At 45.3% G+C, this 18,446-nt stretch overlaps 1 protein-coding gene and 1 long non-coding RNA gene across 2 annotated transcripts in view; both read right to left on the reverse strand.

The window, feature by feature from the left end:
* Nucleotides 1–18,446, reverse strand: part of LOC146435053 (uncharacterized) — a 230,700-nt gene that overhangs the window by 36,961 nt on the left and 175,293 nt on the right. The gene's annotated exons all lie outside the window — the stretch shown is intronic.
* The window catches only part of LHPP (phospholysine phosphohistidine inorganic pyrophosphate phosphatase), a 68,968-nt gene that overhangs the window by 35,585 nt on the left and 14,937 nt on the right, over nucleotides 1–18,446 (reverse strand). Inside the window, exons 5-6 of the mRNA XM_085064631.1 lie at nucleotides 18,327–18,419; nucleotides 12,748–12,839 (exon numbers count right to left, since the gene is read on the reverse strand). Coding sequence (XP_084920757.1) covers nucleotides 12,748–12,839; nucleotides 18,327–18,419 — 185 coding nt within the window. The remainder of the gene's footprint in view (nucleotides 1–12,747; nucleotides 12,840–18,326; nucleotides 18,420–18,446) is intronic.

Raw genomic sequence — 18,446 nt, forward strand, 5'->3', positions numbered from 1 at the left:
AAGGACCAGACCTGGAGAGGCAGCCAGGTACAGATGGCAGCACTCCTTGGTCCACAGCTGCTGCACAGCTGGCAGGACAAGCCACAGCCACTGCCAGATCCCTCACAGGTATCACTTTTGCCAAGGCTGCAGCAGGAAACCTGTGAGATACAAACACCTCAGGAAGTTGCTTTGATTTCCTAACCCTTGGAGCTGCTGTCAGCTCCCAGGATCAATGACCTGCCTGCAGGAGGGTTAAATGTGGAGCAGAGCTGGCACTGAGGGGACTTGCTCTGCTCTGGACAAAGAGAGGTAACATTTTTTGTTGCTGTCCCACCATTTTCCCAAGCACATGCAAACTTTCCTTCCTTTGTTTCACTCAGGCCAACAATTTTGTAACTCCCAAGTGACAATGCACTGATGTTCCTTAATAAACCACCAGTCCCACACCATCCAACAGCTCACCCAAACTTTTCAGGGTTTGGATACCTGCAGAAATGTGGGTCAGGCACCGAGGGATGGCAGCACAGGAGTTGGGAGCGTGGGACTGTGAAGATGCTGCTTTGGCAAAGACGCTTCCTGAAACACCCTAAACACAAACCTAAACCCTTCCTGCCTTCCTGATTAATTGTCCCATCTGAGCTGGTGGCTTTCCCAGTGACAACACAGCAATGCCCTCTCTGAGTGTTCCTGTGGAAGGGGCAGCAGGAAACAACTTCCATGCTGGTTCAGACAGGCAGCCTGAGCTAATTGTCTATTCCACTTTCAACAGTGGCCAGTTTCTGACAGCGGTTTAAGAAAATGTATGAGATTTTATATTAGAATTTGTGCCCTGAAGGAAAAAATGCCTTTTGAATTTTATTAGGGAGAATTTGGCTTGTGTCTTGAAGCATGAAGGCCTCAAGTGCTACTGAACCCCTTGGACTAAAACCCTGACTAGGAAGGAGACAAAGGAAATTTTTCTTCTGTCTTCTTTGGACCATTATTTTCCTCTTTCAGGGTTTGCTGTTTAGAGTTTTGTGCATGCTTGCAAAAAGTCTAAAATCCCAAAGTGCTTTAGAGTTGAACAGGAAATCAAGACTCAGTGTTTCAGCTCCTGCTGCACTGGAAAAGACACTTTCATGGTAAGAAAAGAGTAAATATTCAGCCAAAAGGCAGCACAGCTCACAAAGCCACAAATGCAGACAGGCCTACAAGTTATGAACTTATTACAAAAAAGACCAGCAACAATTATTAAAACCCAGCCCAGGCATTCTCCTCTCATTAAATGATGGCAGCAAAAGAAGCTTCCAGATCCAGAGCTCTGCTCCTTTACCTGCCTTTTCACAGATTCTGGATAATCTCTGCTCCTTAGCAAAGCCTGTATTGTCTCAAAGGGATTTTCCTTCTTGTGCTTCTATTCCTGCAGCTAGCAGAGGTATTTTGGTAAGATTCAGTGATGGACAGGTGATACCCAAGGCTTGGCACAGGGAAACTGCAGTCAGCTCTCCCAATTAAGAAGAAAAAGAAACCCAACCAAAACCAAGAACTAAACCAAAACTTAAAGCCCCAGATCAGCTACAAAACCAGGGAGTCCATGTACAAAACCAGGTCAGTGATACTCTGACCTTCCCTGCATGGGGAATTTCTGAATACATCTAGCTTCTCCTTAGAGAGAATCATGAAATGGTTTGGGTTGGAAAGGACCTTAAAAACCATCCAGCTCCAATCCCAGCCACCAGCAGGGACACCTTCCACTACACCATGTTGCTCCAAACTCCATTCAGCCTGGCCTTGAACACTTGCAGGGATAGGAAAAAATGCAGGGAAAAAATCCACAAATATTCAGGAAAGAAAACCAGGCAGGTCCTGTGCTCCCATCTGCATCCCCAGTTCCCACGGCCTCCACGTGGTGACAGTGAAAATAACCAGAGCAGCCCATGGGCCATGCAGATGAACTCCTGAGTATTTAGATTACCAAACTGCACCTCCATAAATCTATTGGATTCCCTGCTGTAGGAAAGGGTCTGGGGTGTTAAACAAATAGAAAATAAATTTCACAGGATTTGGTAAAATTAGGATTGTCGTTACTTTCCCATTCCAAGAAGACTAATCTGGATTATAATTATCCCAGCTACATCCAGGCTTTTCAATAGCTCATGCACTGATAAATGAAGCGTTCACTCTCACAAATGCCTCTCCTTCCCCTGATGGATGCAATGTGTTCCAGATGGATGGAGAAACCTTTTTTTTTTTCCTTTTACACTTGCTAAGCTATTTCCAGGCATCCAGAGCACCAGCAGGTGTAAATCAGCAGAGCTGTTTGCATTTACTCCACTCCTTGGAGCAGCTGAGGATCCAGCCCCTTATTTCTAACCTTAAAATCACGGTTTGTGCAAAAGCGATCATCCCATAAATGAGTGAGGTAAGAAAAAACCCCACCAGACAAACACAAAAGGCATTAATTGCACAAATCACTTTGGGCCTGCCAGCCCTTGGAAAAAGCCACTTTAATTAGGCTGATTGAAATGCAGACAGGTTTCGTTTTTCCTTTCCACTGACGTCTTTGTACCCACTTTGTATGAACAGGAGCCGGCCTCCCCATCCTCAGCCAAAACCTATCCTTCCACTGCACTCCCAGGAGCCAGGACACAGGGAAGAGCCACCTCAGCAGAGCCTCTGTGAGTCCCCAGAGGAGCCCAGCACCTCTGACTGATGGAGGGAGACAGAGATGCTTTTGCAATGAGAAAGGTCAGTGCTGCCCCGCAGAGGAGCGGATTCTCCCTCTGCGCCGCCACACTGCTCCTCTGTGATTCCCAGTCTTTCCTCGGGGCACTGGGATTTTCTGAGTGCCTGCCCAGGGCCAGCTGGGAGTCCATCTGCAGCAGAGCTGAGCCCACACGATGCCCCTGAGGCTGTCACGAGTGGCGTTTCCAACATATGTTTGCACAAAATGCTCGAGTCCTTTCAAAGGGAGCACGTGAGCACCGAACCCTGCGGCCAGTGCCAGCTTTGAGCTGTGCCTCTCAGCCCTCTGTGTGCAGGGAAGAATCCCAAAGCTCTGCTCCAGAAATAAATGCATTCATGTGTGTATTTCACTACCAGAAAGACATCATACAAAAATCTACATGACTGGAGAGGGGGAAACATTGCTCTGAGTCCCCCCACAACTGTGCAATGGGGAGATGAGGATTCAGCATAGGGAAGGGGATGGTGAGTGTTTCATCAAGCACTGCCCCTCAAAGTAATGCACAATATGGCTCAATTCATGCTGTAATGGTCTTTTAACATGCAGTATTTTTATCTGAATGTTACTGGACAACTTGTGCTACGTGCAGCAGCACTGGCCAGTGCTGTGTGTCTGCCAGCGCCTCTGGCCACTTCTCACAATCCCAGAACCCACTCCCTCCTCCTAGGCAAGCCCCATCTCAACTCCCCATTAAAACCACAGGATAGACATCCAGGGATGTGTTTTCAGAGAGCTTTAAAAGCTTATGCACATAAAAATACAGCAAAACTACTGTATCATGAAGCTCAGGGGCTGTTGAGAACAGAGAGATCCAGTCATGCCAAAAACTGCAGGAAGGGACTTTTCAAAGCACAAGTCCATTTGCCTTGGTGAAAGGCAGCTCCCCACCTCTCCACATAGTTTAAGGATGACAAGGAAGTTGAGTGTTTGCTAGAGCATCTCAACCAGCAAGGAAAAATAAAAGTGCTCTATCTGCAAGAATGAGAGCTGGCTCTTGCAGCCTGTGCTCCCTCTCACGTCTGTCAGCTCCACTAAAGCTCTGTGAAATGAAAGGTCTGTGCTGGAGCTGCAGCAGGACTGGCATTCAGTGCTGGAGTACCAGATTTATCCCAGCTGCTCAGGTTCAGCCCCTGCCTCGCTCCAGTTGGGCTGTACCTCATAAACAGTGCCAGGGATCAAAAGCTAAGAGGTTTCACAGTCTGGCTGCAAGTAGAGATTAGTCTCTGGGTCAGAGAGGCTTCAAGCTTTCATGCAAAAAAAGGGTAAACCATGGAAAAACTGTTCAGGCTCCTCTCTGGGCCAGGTACTCAATGCTGGCATGGGAAGTAAATCCCTGACATTGCCTGGGCTGTCATCTGCCTTCCACAGTTTAAGGATGGCCTTCCACAGGCTCAGCCAATGCCAATGCAGCACCTTTGCAACTACAGCCACGTCATTTCCCAGCAGAGAACCAGAAATATGCTCATGCTTACTCAGAGAAATCCTACCCAAAGGCTGACAAAGTGAGAAGCAGCTCATCTGTGCCTGTTGGTGTGACAATGTCTACAAACCAGCTTGTCTGTAGGAGAAGTTTCACTGCTGTGATGATCTAAAGGTATCAAAAACCCAAGAAGGAAGGGCTGGCATGCCTGAACCCTGTTCTCAGTCTCTAACCAAACAAATTGGTTTCCTATCAGATGTCTACGTTGACATGGTAAAACTCTTTCCCTCTTTTCATTATCAGAGTTGGTTGAAAATGCCCAGCAGCACACATGAAATCAGCTCTTGACACAGTGTTTACACAGCAACAGCAGCTTTTGCAGCTTCACTGGGGACCCAGAGACCAAACAGTGCCCACGGTTGTGCTCCAGGCATCAATGCTATAACAGCATTATAAATACGTAATGAGAATTTAAAAGGCAGAAGGAAAACAGATAAAGGAGACTCCTTGTATCACACTCAGCTTTCATCATCTGAAAAGAGCTACAAATTTCAGCACATGCTCATCAGCACTGAGAGAAAGGTGTCTTCATTAGAGGATGAGCACAGGAGTTGCCTGGCAGCATCCAGAGGGAAAAGACAGTCAAGTTTCAGAGGAAAACTGCCATTGCATCTTAAACAAAATATCACTTTTAAAGAAGACAAAGCAGCTTAGCACAGAAGCACAAGGAACTGTGTTCAAGCAATTTGGAGTTAGAACAACAGCAAGGTCATCCATGCCACGTGAGCACAGATTTGGATCAAATCCCTGAAGGTTAGCCTGGGAAAAGCTGCTTTGAACACCAAAGAGCTGAAACCAAGGGAGTCAGTCAGCACCTGGCCATCTCAGATGCTTCCACAGCCACCATGAGCAGAATCCATGCACTTGTAAGTCTAAATCATGCAGACCACAGCTGTGGCCACTATCACCTGATACCACTGGGTGGGCTCACAGCCAGAGCTTTGAGAGCAGCTCAGTAACTTTTAGCACATGTCAAAGGAAAGAAAAGTGTCATCTTTATAGGACAGACTCAGTCTGGACAGGACCTTTGTTGCATTTATCATCTATCCTTGAGTTATACATGGACAACATGCCCAAAATTCTTTTCTACCATGCAGATCAAATACTTTTCCTCCCCCTTCAGCTCTTTCCTTCCCCATTCCCTCTCCTCTGATCCATGGCCACAGCAAATGTGCCGCTTGATTATCTGCTGACACATGCATTTAGCACTTCTCCACAGAAAGCAACTGAGTTTGGAAGCTTTTCCAACTTCCCCTCTGGATGATGTCACCCTAGGCAGGCGCCAGGCTGGGTTTCGAGTGAAAATCCTTCACTTCGGGGTCAGACATCCTCCTATTTTTAGGCCTGGCTTGAGAGTTGTGCAGCCAACAGCTGAGCTGAACAGTTCATGTTATTCCACAAGTCTGCTGGCTGTGTCCTGCCCCATGGAGCCCTCTGGAAATCCACAGTGAGAAATGTATTCCCTCCAGTTTGCACTGGGAATGGGGATGGAGAAGGGCCTGGTGGAGCCTGTGAGCTCCATCCACCCACCCTGCTCTGATAGCTTCATCCTCCTGCTGTGCCTCCCGAAATTCTCGTTAGTGCCAAAATCAGTCCTGGAATCATTTAGGTTGGAAAAGCCATCTAAGATCACCAAGTCCATCCATTAACTCAGTACTGCCATGTCCCCAAGTGCCACATCCACATGGCTTTTAAATCCCTCCAGGGATGGAGACTCCAACACTGCCCTGGGCAGCTGTGCTAGGGGTGGTCAACCCTTTTTGTGAAGAAATTTTCCCTAATATCCAACATAAACCTTCCCTAGCACAACCTGAGGCCATTTCCTCTTGTCCCATTGATTGTTACCTGGGAGAAGCAACTGAGACTCACCAGCCTACACCCTTCTGTCACAGAGTTATAGAGTAAGAAGGTCCCCCTGAGCCTCCTCTTCTCCAGGCTGAGCCCTGCCAGTTGCTCCTCATCAGACTCATGGCACTAATTTCCCTAATTGCAACACCTGATCAGCCAATGACTCTTTTACATTGGTCATTTAAGCAAGTGATGTGTTGCTGTGCACAGAGCTCAGTTAAGCAAGGAAAAGCTTTTGAGATGAACTGCAGATCCACACAAAGAGCAGCCAGGCTCTCCCTCTGCCCCTCACAGAGACACATCCCTGTTTTTTAGGGAGGCTGATGGCTCGAGTTTAAAGACCCAACAGGATGCAGACCCTACACAGCAGCAGCTGAGTGCTGGATGAGCTCATCTCGGCAGGGCTGAGGTGTAACCAGACAGGCTGCTGACAGAACTGCAAACCACAGACAAGTGAGTATTGTCATCGTTTTGGGGCAAAGTGTGAATGTGAGTCACGTCCCGGGCCAGCTGCAGGCTGTCTGCAGCCAGGCAGGAGCACGGGCAGTGCTGGCAGTGCTGGGGAGCTGCCCTGCACCCAAACCCTCTCTCTCACACCACACTTGTGCTCCTGCTGCAGCACACAAACACACACAGACACAGCTGAGTTTGCAGCAGAGGTAAAGTTGGCACTGCTGGGTGCTAATTTCTAACTCTGGACAAGTCCCATCGCACGTCCCAAAGGGGATGAAACCCAGGCAGCAGCTCCAGCCCAGCAGAGGCTGCTGGAGGGCAGCAGTTCCCGTGTCCTGTGGCTGTTCCCTTGTCCTGAGCAGCCTGACAGCCCCTGTCCCCCTGTCCCCTGCACCCCAACAAACACCTGTCTGCAACTCCTCTGCAGATGCTTGAATCACAGAATCACAGCATGACTTGGGTTGGAAGGGACCTTAAAACTCATCCAGTGCCACCCCTGCCATGAGCAGGGACACCTTCCACTGTCCCAGGGTGCTCCAAGCCCCATCCAACCTGGCCTTGGACAATTCCAGGGATGGAAGGCAGCCATTCCAGGTTTGTTGCTTAAACCCACTCGTAGGGAAACAAATAAATGTAACCAGCTCAGCCTGCAGAGACCCTCCAGCACCCATGGGCACACAGAACAGCATTAAAATGGGAATACTCAGGTGTTTTGTGCTTGCAGGGTGCCAGCACACTGTTCTGGCACTGCTGCTCCTGAGCATGTTTACAGCACAAGCAAGGCCCAAGCCAGATTAAATTTCAGATATTGAACCGTTTGCTTCAAGGGAGTTACATCAGCAGCTGACTTGGCCTGTCTGTCTCTTATTTGCTTCTTTCTCCCTTTGAAAGCAACACTCTGCCTTGGTTTTATCAATCAGAGCAGTCTCACTGAGAGGACTCCATGCACCAAAGAGCCTGGAGGATATTTAGCTACAGGAAAAAGCTAAGCAGAGAAGAGGAACCTGCACTTTAAAAAAAGGGAATCTCTAGTGAAACTAAAATCGTGCAGCTGTCCCAGCTGTGCCCTTTCTGCAGCACATTCCAGCACTCTCATTTGCTCATTTCCATTCTCATGGAAATAAAAAGTGGTTTGCCATTGGTATGGAATTCATCCACTCTGTCCAAGGCTGGACAAGCCGATACAGCTCAGTGTTCTGCAAGGGACAAGTGTTGAGCAAGGCTGCTTCCCTGGGGAATTTTTCACTGCAGCCTTGTGCAGGTGCTGAGGAAAGGATAAAAACAAGCAAGGCCCATCTCCTGGACTGTGCTGCTCAGGTCACAGGTGTTGTGCAGAGCAACACACCCTGGGGAAGCCCTGGAAAACCCCTGAGCTGCCTCCTTTCTGACAGTCCTGCCACCACCACCACCACCTCAGCTCAGGAATTCTGTATCTGCAGGGAGGAGGGAAAGGCAAACACTTTGGACAAGCAGCTGCCAAGGGCTCTGGTGTTGCTCAGGCAGAGCAGGAGCACACGTGGCCATGGAGGGAGGGTGGCTGCCAGCCCAGGCTGGGAGAGCACGTACTGCCAAGACATGGAGGCACCAGAGCAAGAGGGAATGAAAACAGAATGGCCATTAGCTTTGGATGCTGGCAGAGAGGGCCTGGAAGTGCTTTAGTCTCATACATCAAGGCCAACTGAGCCATGAGCCCTCCCAGGTCCTGCTGGCTTCAGGCAGCAGATCCTGGTACCAGCTCCTCCTGTTCCAGCCCTTTATCAGCTTCTGAGGAGGAGAAATGGAAAGCTGAGCTGTCTGTGCTGCTGCACGAGCTGGGTGGATGTGAGGCGAGAGGGGAAGCAAAACTGCAGCTGATGTGGTCACTGCCACCCTGCTTTGCAAAGTGCACACTGCCTCCCTTCCTAAGTCTGGAGGTGAGTAAATTAGAGTGGGACTAGGAGGAAAAGTCACTCATTGGACAGGCAGAGAGCAGAACTGTCAGACTGCTGAGTAATATTGCTTTTCCTCCCCCACCTGATCCATTCCTCCCTTATTTATCCTACTCTCATCACAGACTGATCTCTTTTCTGATATTCAGAGTAATTTTTCAGAACAGCATGAGGACACAGCACCAAGCAAGGCTATGTCCTGGGCACACTCTGCTCCCTAGGGGTTTGTTACACTACCAACAAATAAATTACCTGCTAATAAACCCCCCTCAAACTCACACTTCTCTTTTAGACTGAAGAGAATTAAATTTATGCATGAGCTACTAATTTCTGTGACTGGAAACTGGAATATACTGGGAAGATGTAAGGCTGTGATCAGATGTGCACACTAAGTCATTATAGTATTTACTCTGAGCTTCCTCTACAAAGCTGATTGAAATATTATGGTAACCAAATTGTGGTCAAGAAATTGATAAAGACATGTGAAGATCCTCTCATGGACAGAACAAACTATGATTTAAAAATGCAATAAATAGTGATAATAATAAATGGCAGCCTTGGGACTGCCTGCTATTAGCTGTCACAGCCAACTTGTTGACACCAGGTTTTAATAAATATTGCTTAAGACATTAACCAACATGAATTATAATACAACTTCTCACAGTGCAAATATGGGCTGGAACTCTTTCCATTTATAATACTTGAAACAGGCTTAATTATCAGGATGTGAGGCCCTAAGAATGCCTCTGGTTGTGTTTCAGCACAAAGGGAGTGCCTCTGCCTGCTCGTTCTCATTACACACTGCTGGTACCCAGGAGATGGGAAAGAACTCATAAAATTGCTCATCTTGGCTGGGTCAGTAACACAGGGAGCAGGAAAAGGAGGGTGGAAGGATGCTCCTTCTCTGCAGAGCAGCAAGAGGTGACTATTTCTTCACAGAAGTTGTCATGAGCTTTCCTTGAACTACACAGTGACAGCAGTGAATTTATCAATATGTGCAATTTTTTTTAAGAATGCTTTTACAACTTCATTTAATGACACAACCTGTTTTTATCAACCCTTAATCAGTTGATGATGGCAGCCTAAAAGGCTTCTCTGTCCCAACTTTTGTCTTGGTTATGTCTTGACTTCTCCCCTGGCAAGCCAATTTACTACAGATTCTGTGTGTTTTCTTTAATCAGGCAAGAGGAACAGATCACAAGCCACTTTATTAAGGAAGTCAGGATAATTATTCTCAGAGGATAATTAAAAAGCAGGGATACATGAAGTAACTTGACCCAGTTCTCCTGTGGAACAGTGGCAGAGCTGGAGGGAGATGGCAGCACTCACAGGCCTCCATTCTTTTATCCTCCATCCCTGGAGGATCCTTTTAGTCTGTAATGAGGCAGCTCAGGGGTGTTGACTCTGATGTCAATATCAGCCACAGCCATGAGATAAATCCCTAATCAAAGGAAGAAAACCCCATGTGGGCACTGAGAGGGGATGAACCCATCCTGCCAGATTCCAAAGCCATCCCAGAGTTCACAGGTGGGCACCACTGCCATGAATATTCCTGGCTACTGCCATGCACCAGCCATGGAAAGGTCTTTATTTACAAATCAAGACCTGTAAACAACAACAAGGAGAAGGGAGGAAGTCATTCTTACCCCCTGCCAAGATCCAACAGCAATCTGATGCACTGACACACCTGAGAGCTGCTCCCAGTGTTACAGGGAGACACTTGGAAAAGCCTCAAAGTCATTTTTCTCTGCTCTAACTTGCATTCTGCGAAGAGGAACGAGGATATTACACAGCATTGCAGAATCAATAGTTATTGTGGGAATCATTGGTTTGATGTCAAGGCCAATTAGCTGCAAGTGGAATTAGCACATACCCTGTGGGAGAAGACAAGAACATGTTCTTCCCTGGATGGGAGAGATGTTGGCCAGGAGTGCACAGAAACTTGGGAACTGGCATTGAATCTCCCAATGCTGACAAATTTCACAGCCCTCAGCACATTGGGGTCTGCAGCAACGGCCTGACCCACCCTGGACGTGGGACAGACTGAGAGGACAAAGCTGCAGTCCAGACTGACCCTTTGCATCTGGACTTTACACCTTTACACCTTGGCCAACAACTACTCACCCCATCTCAGGTCACCTCAACACACCAACCTCATCCCCTCACTTTCCCACTTTCACCCTGACTTGTGCCAGCAGAAGTTTTATTCCATGTTGCAGACAGGATTTATAGCCTTTCTTGGACTAATCTATGCTATGCCTGCTTTGGCTACTGAGAAACAGTTCAACACTTGAGACTGAGGAGGAACAGGCAAAGTGTGTCATATTAAAGGAACTAGGATGCACAAATTGTAATTAACTTTTAAGATACACACTCCTGGAGCTCTGGCAGCCTCTGGGCTGTGCCCATTCCTTGGGGAGCCTGGGCAGTGCCGCAGCACACTCTGGGGAAGAACCTTTTCCTAAAATGTTCATGTAAACTGAACTGAGCTCTGAAATTGGTAAAGCTGCTCCACACACACCTGTGCACTGAGGTGACAATGTCTGACAGCCTTGGGGTGAGGATGGAGGGGACAACAGGATCCCTTCCAACCCAAACCATTCTGTGATGGTAAACCTGTGGCAATGCCACCCCACCAGCACTCCACAGCTCCAGTCAAACCCCAATGCCTTTGTGCTCTAAAACACTTCTGGCCAAGCAGCCTTAGGCGGTGGGGAAGCTCCAGGCTGTGGCTGACACTGATGTGCACAAGCCAACGATGCCATCCAGAGGTGCTCGGGTGCAGCACAGAGCTCTGTGTCAGCAGGGGATAAAGGGAAAGACAGGATCTACGTGTGATCTTATATATCAGGCTTTAAACTAACCCCACCACCAAAAAATTATGTCTTATTTATTTTTAATTTCTCTTGTCCGTTGCTTGTCTTTTTCCGTCTCTCTCTCCCCTCACTGTGCAGCCTTGATTTTCTAAGTATACTAAATAAGGCATTCTCAAAAATATAGATACACCTCTGACCTCTCCTGGCAAACAGGAGTTATTTCATTTTACTCCCAATTGCTGCCAGCAGGCCTGGCACCACAAGGGGAATTGAGAGAGACACTCATCTGTATTTCACTGCTCTGCAACAGTGCACAAGTTGAGAAAACACCAACCACACACTGAAACAGGAAACACAACTGTGGAAAACAATCTTTGTTCCCCATCTACAACAGCTGGTGACTCCCCTTCAGCTGTGAAATTATGACTCAAAACTCGATACAAGAAAATGTTCTTCTAGCATATGATTATACATATTTATGTGTGTTTGTACATAGAGTTTATCTCAGCTGCCTGAACGGTGTGGATGCAACATCACCTGAGGCATATTTAATGATGGGCAAAGTATGGAACAGGAGAGATTTGTTCAGTAGCAAAGATCTAATTTACCTTTGTGTGCAAATCTACTTCCTTCACTGGCACCTGTATCTGCATGGCAGTAAAATGTGGCTGTGCAAAATGACCCCATTAATATCAGAATGAAATCAACCACTGAATCCTTATTTTCCCCATTAGGAAACTAATGGGATTAGACTCATAGAACTCATAGACTCTCATCCTGAGATGGAAGGGACCTGCATGGATCATCAAGTCCAGCTCCTGAGACTGGACAAATTATATACTTACTTTTTTCATATTTGGGATTTTCCAAGCTTTATTCAGATACATATCTGATTTTTAGATATACTATCCTTAAATTACAAAAAATACAACACACTTGTACCTGACTATTTTTTCCTCATAAACCATCTCTTATGGGTCCATTAGAATTAAGGCACTGGGTATTATTTTATCACCTTACACAAACTAAAAAGGAAAAATTGAGGAACAGATTAACTTGAATTCTAACAAAGTAACTTTTCAGATAGTTTATGGCAAGCATGATTTTCACATGCTGCATCCCTCCCCAAAGGGGAAGCCTTCTTTTATAGCCTACAGGTTTCAGACACATCTTATATCAAGTGTACAACACCTTCACCCAGCAGCAGGAAAAAACTAAGCAAACCCCAGGGAAAACACCAGCTCTATGCGCTGTGATGAAAAATATACAGCAGTAATTTAGCAGGAAATATTTCCTGAAAAGATCAAAGACACTCTGTCTTCCCATTCCTGCCATTTTCACACACGCAGTGCTTTCCCAAAAGAAAACATCACCATCCACCCAAGCCTGGAGATGCTTGTGCAGAAAAGAAATGCAAGTCTACATCGACACCAAGGAGATTGTAGACACCAAGAAATACCTGGAAAAGGCCTGGGAAATGCTGGCCTTGTGGCTGTGATGGGGATGTGCACTGACCTGTACTTGCCCGTCCGCACCTGCAGCGCTCTCATCCCGCACTGCTGGGCTCCCCCGACATCATTCACGATGTCATCCCCGATCATGATGGCCTGTCAGGGCAGTGAAATACAGGAAAAGTTCATTTCTGCCATTTGTCACCCTCCCCTGACATAACAAACAGCTTGATTTGAGGTTTAATGCTGCCGTCGGACAAATTAAACACGATAATATTGTCATCGTATTGATTAAAAGTCATCCTACCTGGAGGGTAATTCATGCCACAGCTCCTCCAGCAATGTACTGGCACAGCACACATCTGTACAGTTTGTAATCAATCACAGGAATCAAAGGGATTTGGGGCACAGTTCAAAGAAAATGGGGAGTTTTATGAAGTTAGGCCTCCTCTGTCCCTAACAATCCATTCCTGCTATGCTCCAAGAAGCTTAAATTAAGCTTAACTTCTTAAAACTGGTGTTCTACAAGCTAGTCAAAAGATTATGCTTGTAATCACTGAGAGCTTGATCCCAGCCTGTTCCCAGGTTGATACAGAAATTTGTAATCACTGTAAAATCAGTGTAAAATGTAGTTTATTAAATTTTGCACAATGTGACACAATGTGTACAGGCCTAGCATGGTTTGTGTTACCATCAGCTTACATCTATGCAAATAATTAGAAACAAAAGTGAATGGATTACCTAAAAAAGGTAACTGGTTGTGATAACATTTGTCTTGCTTCTGACAAAAGCAGAGTGCACAGAGCACCTTCCTGCCTCAGATAAAGATTTTTATTAGATCAGAATGCATCAACCAAGGAATCTTTTCTGTTGACAACCACATCTACAAAACTTCCAAGTGTTTATCAACCTGCATCACAAATTACTGTATTTATTTTATTCTTCAAATTTAAAATGCTTGGGCGATGCCACTTTATAGTTTCAATAAAACCCAGTATCTACTCAAAACAGTAGTTTTCCATTAACGATCAAAAAATCAGCTTTACACCTCCCAGATTTGAAATTTGAAAGGCTGTAATGGGGTTCATCAATCTGATTTTTGCACCTTTTGTATCGAAGTTGAATTTTATTTAAAACAAAATTAGTTGCACGTTTAACTATTTGATTTTCATTTTGTTCAATCAGCCTTTTGCTTCCTAAATTTAACTGCCCAACGTTCACAACCACAGCACCTCCCAACCCCACATATTCCTGCCTGAGTTTCCATCCCTTCCCCATCTCAGTTCTGTCTGCTGGCAGGACTGAACACATATTGAGGAAAAATAAAAATACTAAACCTCCAGAGCTATTTTTATGAATTATCTAATTGCACCAGGATATTCTCCCACACATTACTGAGCGTATAAAGGAAATCTCAGGATATACCTAAATTTCCTGAGAGTGTTCAGAAACCAAAGTGAGCTACAAGTATACCTGGGACAGCTTCTCCTGTAGGTAGTTCACCTTTCCCTACTACTCTTTCAAACAAGCAATCCAGCATGAAATGGGGAGAAAATGATGGGTTAAATTAAGTAATTAGTAAATAAATTATTTCCTTTATTTACTAATTAAGTAATTAGTAAATAAAGCATGTAAATGTGGATAAGGGAAAGAGAATAATCCCATTGTTACATGCAGAGCTGCACAGAACCTGGAAACACCATCCCCAGCCAACCACCATTACCAATTCCTCCCCAAACTCCTCCATGATATTTAATCATTCTCAGCCACTGGCTTTAAGAGATTATAACCCCCTTTTTTACAAAATTCCTTCCAACACCTCCCTGAGGGTGAGAGGGAACAGACCTGCACCACCTGCATGCCCTTGCTCAGCTTCAATCCCAACATTCAGGGTGAGATTTCTGAAGCAAAGATAATTTCAGTCCTCATAACCCTAGAAAGAATTTCCTCTGACTAAGGGAAAGGGCAGAGCAGGGCAGTCCACCAAGCACAGCTCACCAGGGCTGTATTTTACCCCATCCAGGGAAGTTTTCCTGCAAGACTGTGATCTCTGGAAGTGCAGCTGCAGCTGAGCAGCGATGCCTGTCCAGGCCAGCTTGTGGCACACGCATACAAAAATGTGCTCCAGCCCCCAGGGATTTCACAGATTTACTATCGGTGAAGGGCAATAATCACTAAAGGAGGAGCAATTATTCCCAAATCATTTAGGATTTAAAAAATCATTGGCAAGAAGATAGAGGTCAAAAGGTGCGCTGTCAAGGGAAATAAAAAAACTCTACCTGTCAAACGTGGGTTTAACTTCCTCTCTGACTGCAATATGGTAAGAAGAGAGAGAGAGATATAAAACTGAAAGGTCATATACCCACTGAAAGCAGGAATTAAAAGATCTCCATTTGTGTTCACATTTTACACAGGGATCACACCATTAATCTGTTCAATCGCTCTGCAGAAGTTACTTTTTTTAGATTGGTTAAAAATTAACAAAAAAGAAGGGGGGAAAATGCAGTTAGTCTCTCTGGTTTTAAGACAAATCATCAAAGTCTCAGGATGGGTGTAATTTCGATTTCCCTAAGCTGGTGAGAGATGGTGTGTGTGGTTGTACACACACAGTAAATAAAGCACATGTGCCAAAGCTCAGGGAGAACACTGCTCTCAAAGGGTTCCCATCAGACTCAGCCCAGAGGGGAGTGAGAACAGAGGAGATGAACAGGACCCCCAAGAATTTGGAGTGGAAAGGCAAAATATAATCCCCACAGTCAGCAATCCCACTGGTGCTGCCTGTGCCACAGACCCAGAGCTGAATGGAGGTGAGCAGCCAAAACTAGGAAGTCCTTAGAGATGCTCTTGGGGTGGTGAGTGGGAACCTTAGATGGTTTTTGTCTGCAAAGAGTTTCAGCATTATTTAACTAATCACAGAAAAATGTCTGATCGGAAAAGGAATCACAGAGGAAGGAAATGAAGGAGGCAGAAAGATGAGAACACCCTGATTTACCCAGCCCTGCTGGAGTTGCAGGGCAGTGTTACCAGGACAAGCTCAGGTGAGCTGTTTTGGAGGCTGGAGCCTATAGAGGATGAAGAGAGATGCACAGGAGGCAGTGTGCTAACTCCACCAGGATATTTAGCAAAGAGAATTCTTCTAGAGTCAGGCATATTTATGTCTGAACAGATTTTCTGCTATAGATTTAATAACCTTAATCAAGCTAAATGTGCCAGGACTATACAGAAATAAAGCTTATACACCAAACCTTGTAATGTACTAAACCCTTTGCACAAGAAATACATTTCCTTTTCACCCTGTTCTCTTTGGCCCAAGGAATAACCTCCCAGGCTTCAGGATCCCACATTACTGATAATTATGTTTCTACCTTGGACTCCAAAGGTGCAGAGCCACACAGTTCTCAGTGAGCTTTCAGCTGGATTGAAGCTAGAAACTTCCCTTGGCCACTTGTGGAAGATCTTGCCCTGTGGTGGCTGGTGAGCAAGGAAGGGACACTGGCCCAGGAGGAGGTCCCCTGTGCCACCCCTGGGTGACCTCCCTCTGCTCTCATGCACCACTAACTCCCACCTGAGACTTGCAGGTGGCAGCAATGGGAATTGCTTAACTAGCAGTAGTTTATGGACTCCAGTATGACCTGCCATAACTCCCATTAAAACAGGATAATTTGCCACACAGAGAACTTTTTATGATTATATAAAACTACCAGAACCTTAACATTATTTAGGTTTTATTGTAAAGCTGTAAAAATCATCCACTGTTACAGCTGCCTTAAAACATATGAATTAGGCATTTCAGTAACCTTTAAGATGTGTTATTCTTTGTCATATTACTGAACTGTAAGATAGGTCTGGTTACCTCTAAGAGGTTTAAATTTCCAATCTATTAAAGTAATACTGGCAATCTGTTATTTCTAGGCCATTGAGGAAAGGTTAAAATGAAAATTGGACTTTGGGGAGTTCCTCTTATTCTAAGTTCAGGCTGAAAACATCTCAGCAGCAGAAGGCAAAGTCAGGGTCTCAGTAAGAATCAGTTATCAAGGGAAACGACTGGTGATAACTTTATTGATTAAAGCAGCTTGAGGAATTTCAGAATTGCTACTGTCTCGAATTACTGTGGTGAGACAGCTTTATTAAAAAGGTATTTTTCATTAAAAGCCAAGTGAAAGAAAATTGTAGTATGTTTTCAAAAGCACAGCTCACCTAAAATGGTTTAATGATAGTATGGATTACATGCATTCCACAGGTGGAATAAATTATTGGAATAAACATTTTGTAAAAGCAAAGGCAAGTAGAACCAGCCCCTGTCATGTCACTACAAATGCAGAGTTCATTCAGGAGACAGATTAAAATGTAATGCAGAGCATTACAGGAACGTACTGAGGTTTTAAACTGTATATACTGAGGTTTTACTACCGTGTACCATGAACTAAACCAACCTGCAAAACCTTCTCCAAAAGTACATTAAAGTTGCAAGGTCAGGCACTCCAAAGTTAGGAAAAGATGTCAGAATTAAGGCAGTTTGCTTGGCTGTAATTTCTTCCTCCTGCACACATGCAAACCATGATCCAGGTTTTAACTCCAGCAGTGTGGATTATTTTTTCCATGGTGGAAAGCATGGAGTGACTGATGCCATTCATTACACAGTGGTGTCTGCTGCTCTCCTCCTTGGTTAGGCACATACTCCCTTCATCTCCAGTCTCTCTGAATATTAAATATTATACCCACATCAGAAAATATCCAGGAAGAAAAGCAGTTATTTGAGGTGTTAACTAGAGTAAAACTAGAAATAAGGAGATGCAGTTTAAAGGGGAAATATCCCAATGAATCTTAGAAAAAGCTGTCTTCCCACAACACCTCCAGGGCTGAACACTATCCCCAGGGTACTGACAGTTGTTTGGCTCTCTGAAAACCACTCTGGACAACACATTAATAAACTGTGGAGCAGGGAACATTCCTGCATGGGGAAGGAGATGGATTAGATGGCCCACTAGGTCTTTTCCATCTCCCCACTCTATAATAAAATAAAACCCAAGCACATTCTGAATTACAGGGCCATAATTTCATCTCCAGGCTCCAGGGACCTACAAGCCACCCAAACTTCAGTCCTGCTGTTTATAATGCCACCCAAACCCCCCTGATGGAATTACTGTGTTGTAATTCACTGCTGTTTGTGAGTCTTCTCATACTCATCCTTATGTCCTGGGTGACAGAACAACAAATCAATAAAGAGGAGCTGGGAACAACTACAGAGAGGGGGAAAATGGGCTGAACTGAGGAAGCACAACACATTCAGCTATTTCTGGGAAGCCAGGAATAAAAGAGGAGGTTTGGGGTCAGTCAGTGCTTCCCATTCACGAAAATTATAAAATATTTTATTTCTGCCTTTCCCTTTCTCTAAAAAAAAAGGTAGTCAGTGTGACAGCAAAGGAAATAAATAACATTTTGGGATCAATTCCACCACCCTGCAGTCTCCAAGGAGACTGCCAGGCATTGGGACACCTCTTTTGCCTCTGCCAGGCATTCAGTCCTGGTCACATTTCCCTTCAGCCTCATTAGTAACTTTCCAAAGTTACAGCAAAGCAGGAAAAAAGCATCAGTGGGCATAAATATATGGCACAGCCCATGGTCATGGCACCACAACCTTACCTGCTCTGGGGGAACTCCCAGCTCTGCCAGGGCTGACTCAAAAAACCTTTTTGCTGGCTTCCCCACAACCTCAGCTTGGACATCACAAGCATACTGGGAAAAAAGAAAAAAACAGAGGGT

Source organism: Lichenostomus cassidix, chromosome 6 (genome assembly GCF_008360975.1).
Source record: "Lichenostomus cassidix isolate B80296 chromosome 6, HeHo_3.0, whole genome shotgun sequence".
Taxonomy (NCBI): Eukaryota; Metazoa; Chordata; class Aves; order Passeriformes; family Meliphagidae; genus Lichenostomus; species Lichenostomus cassidix.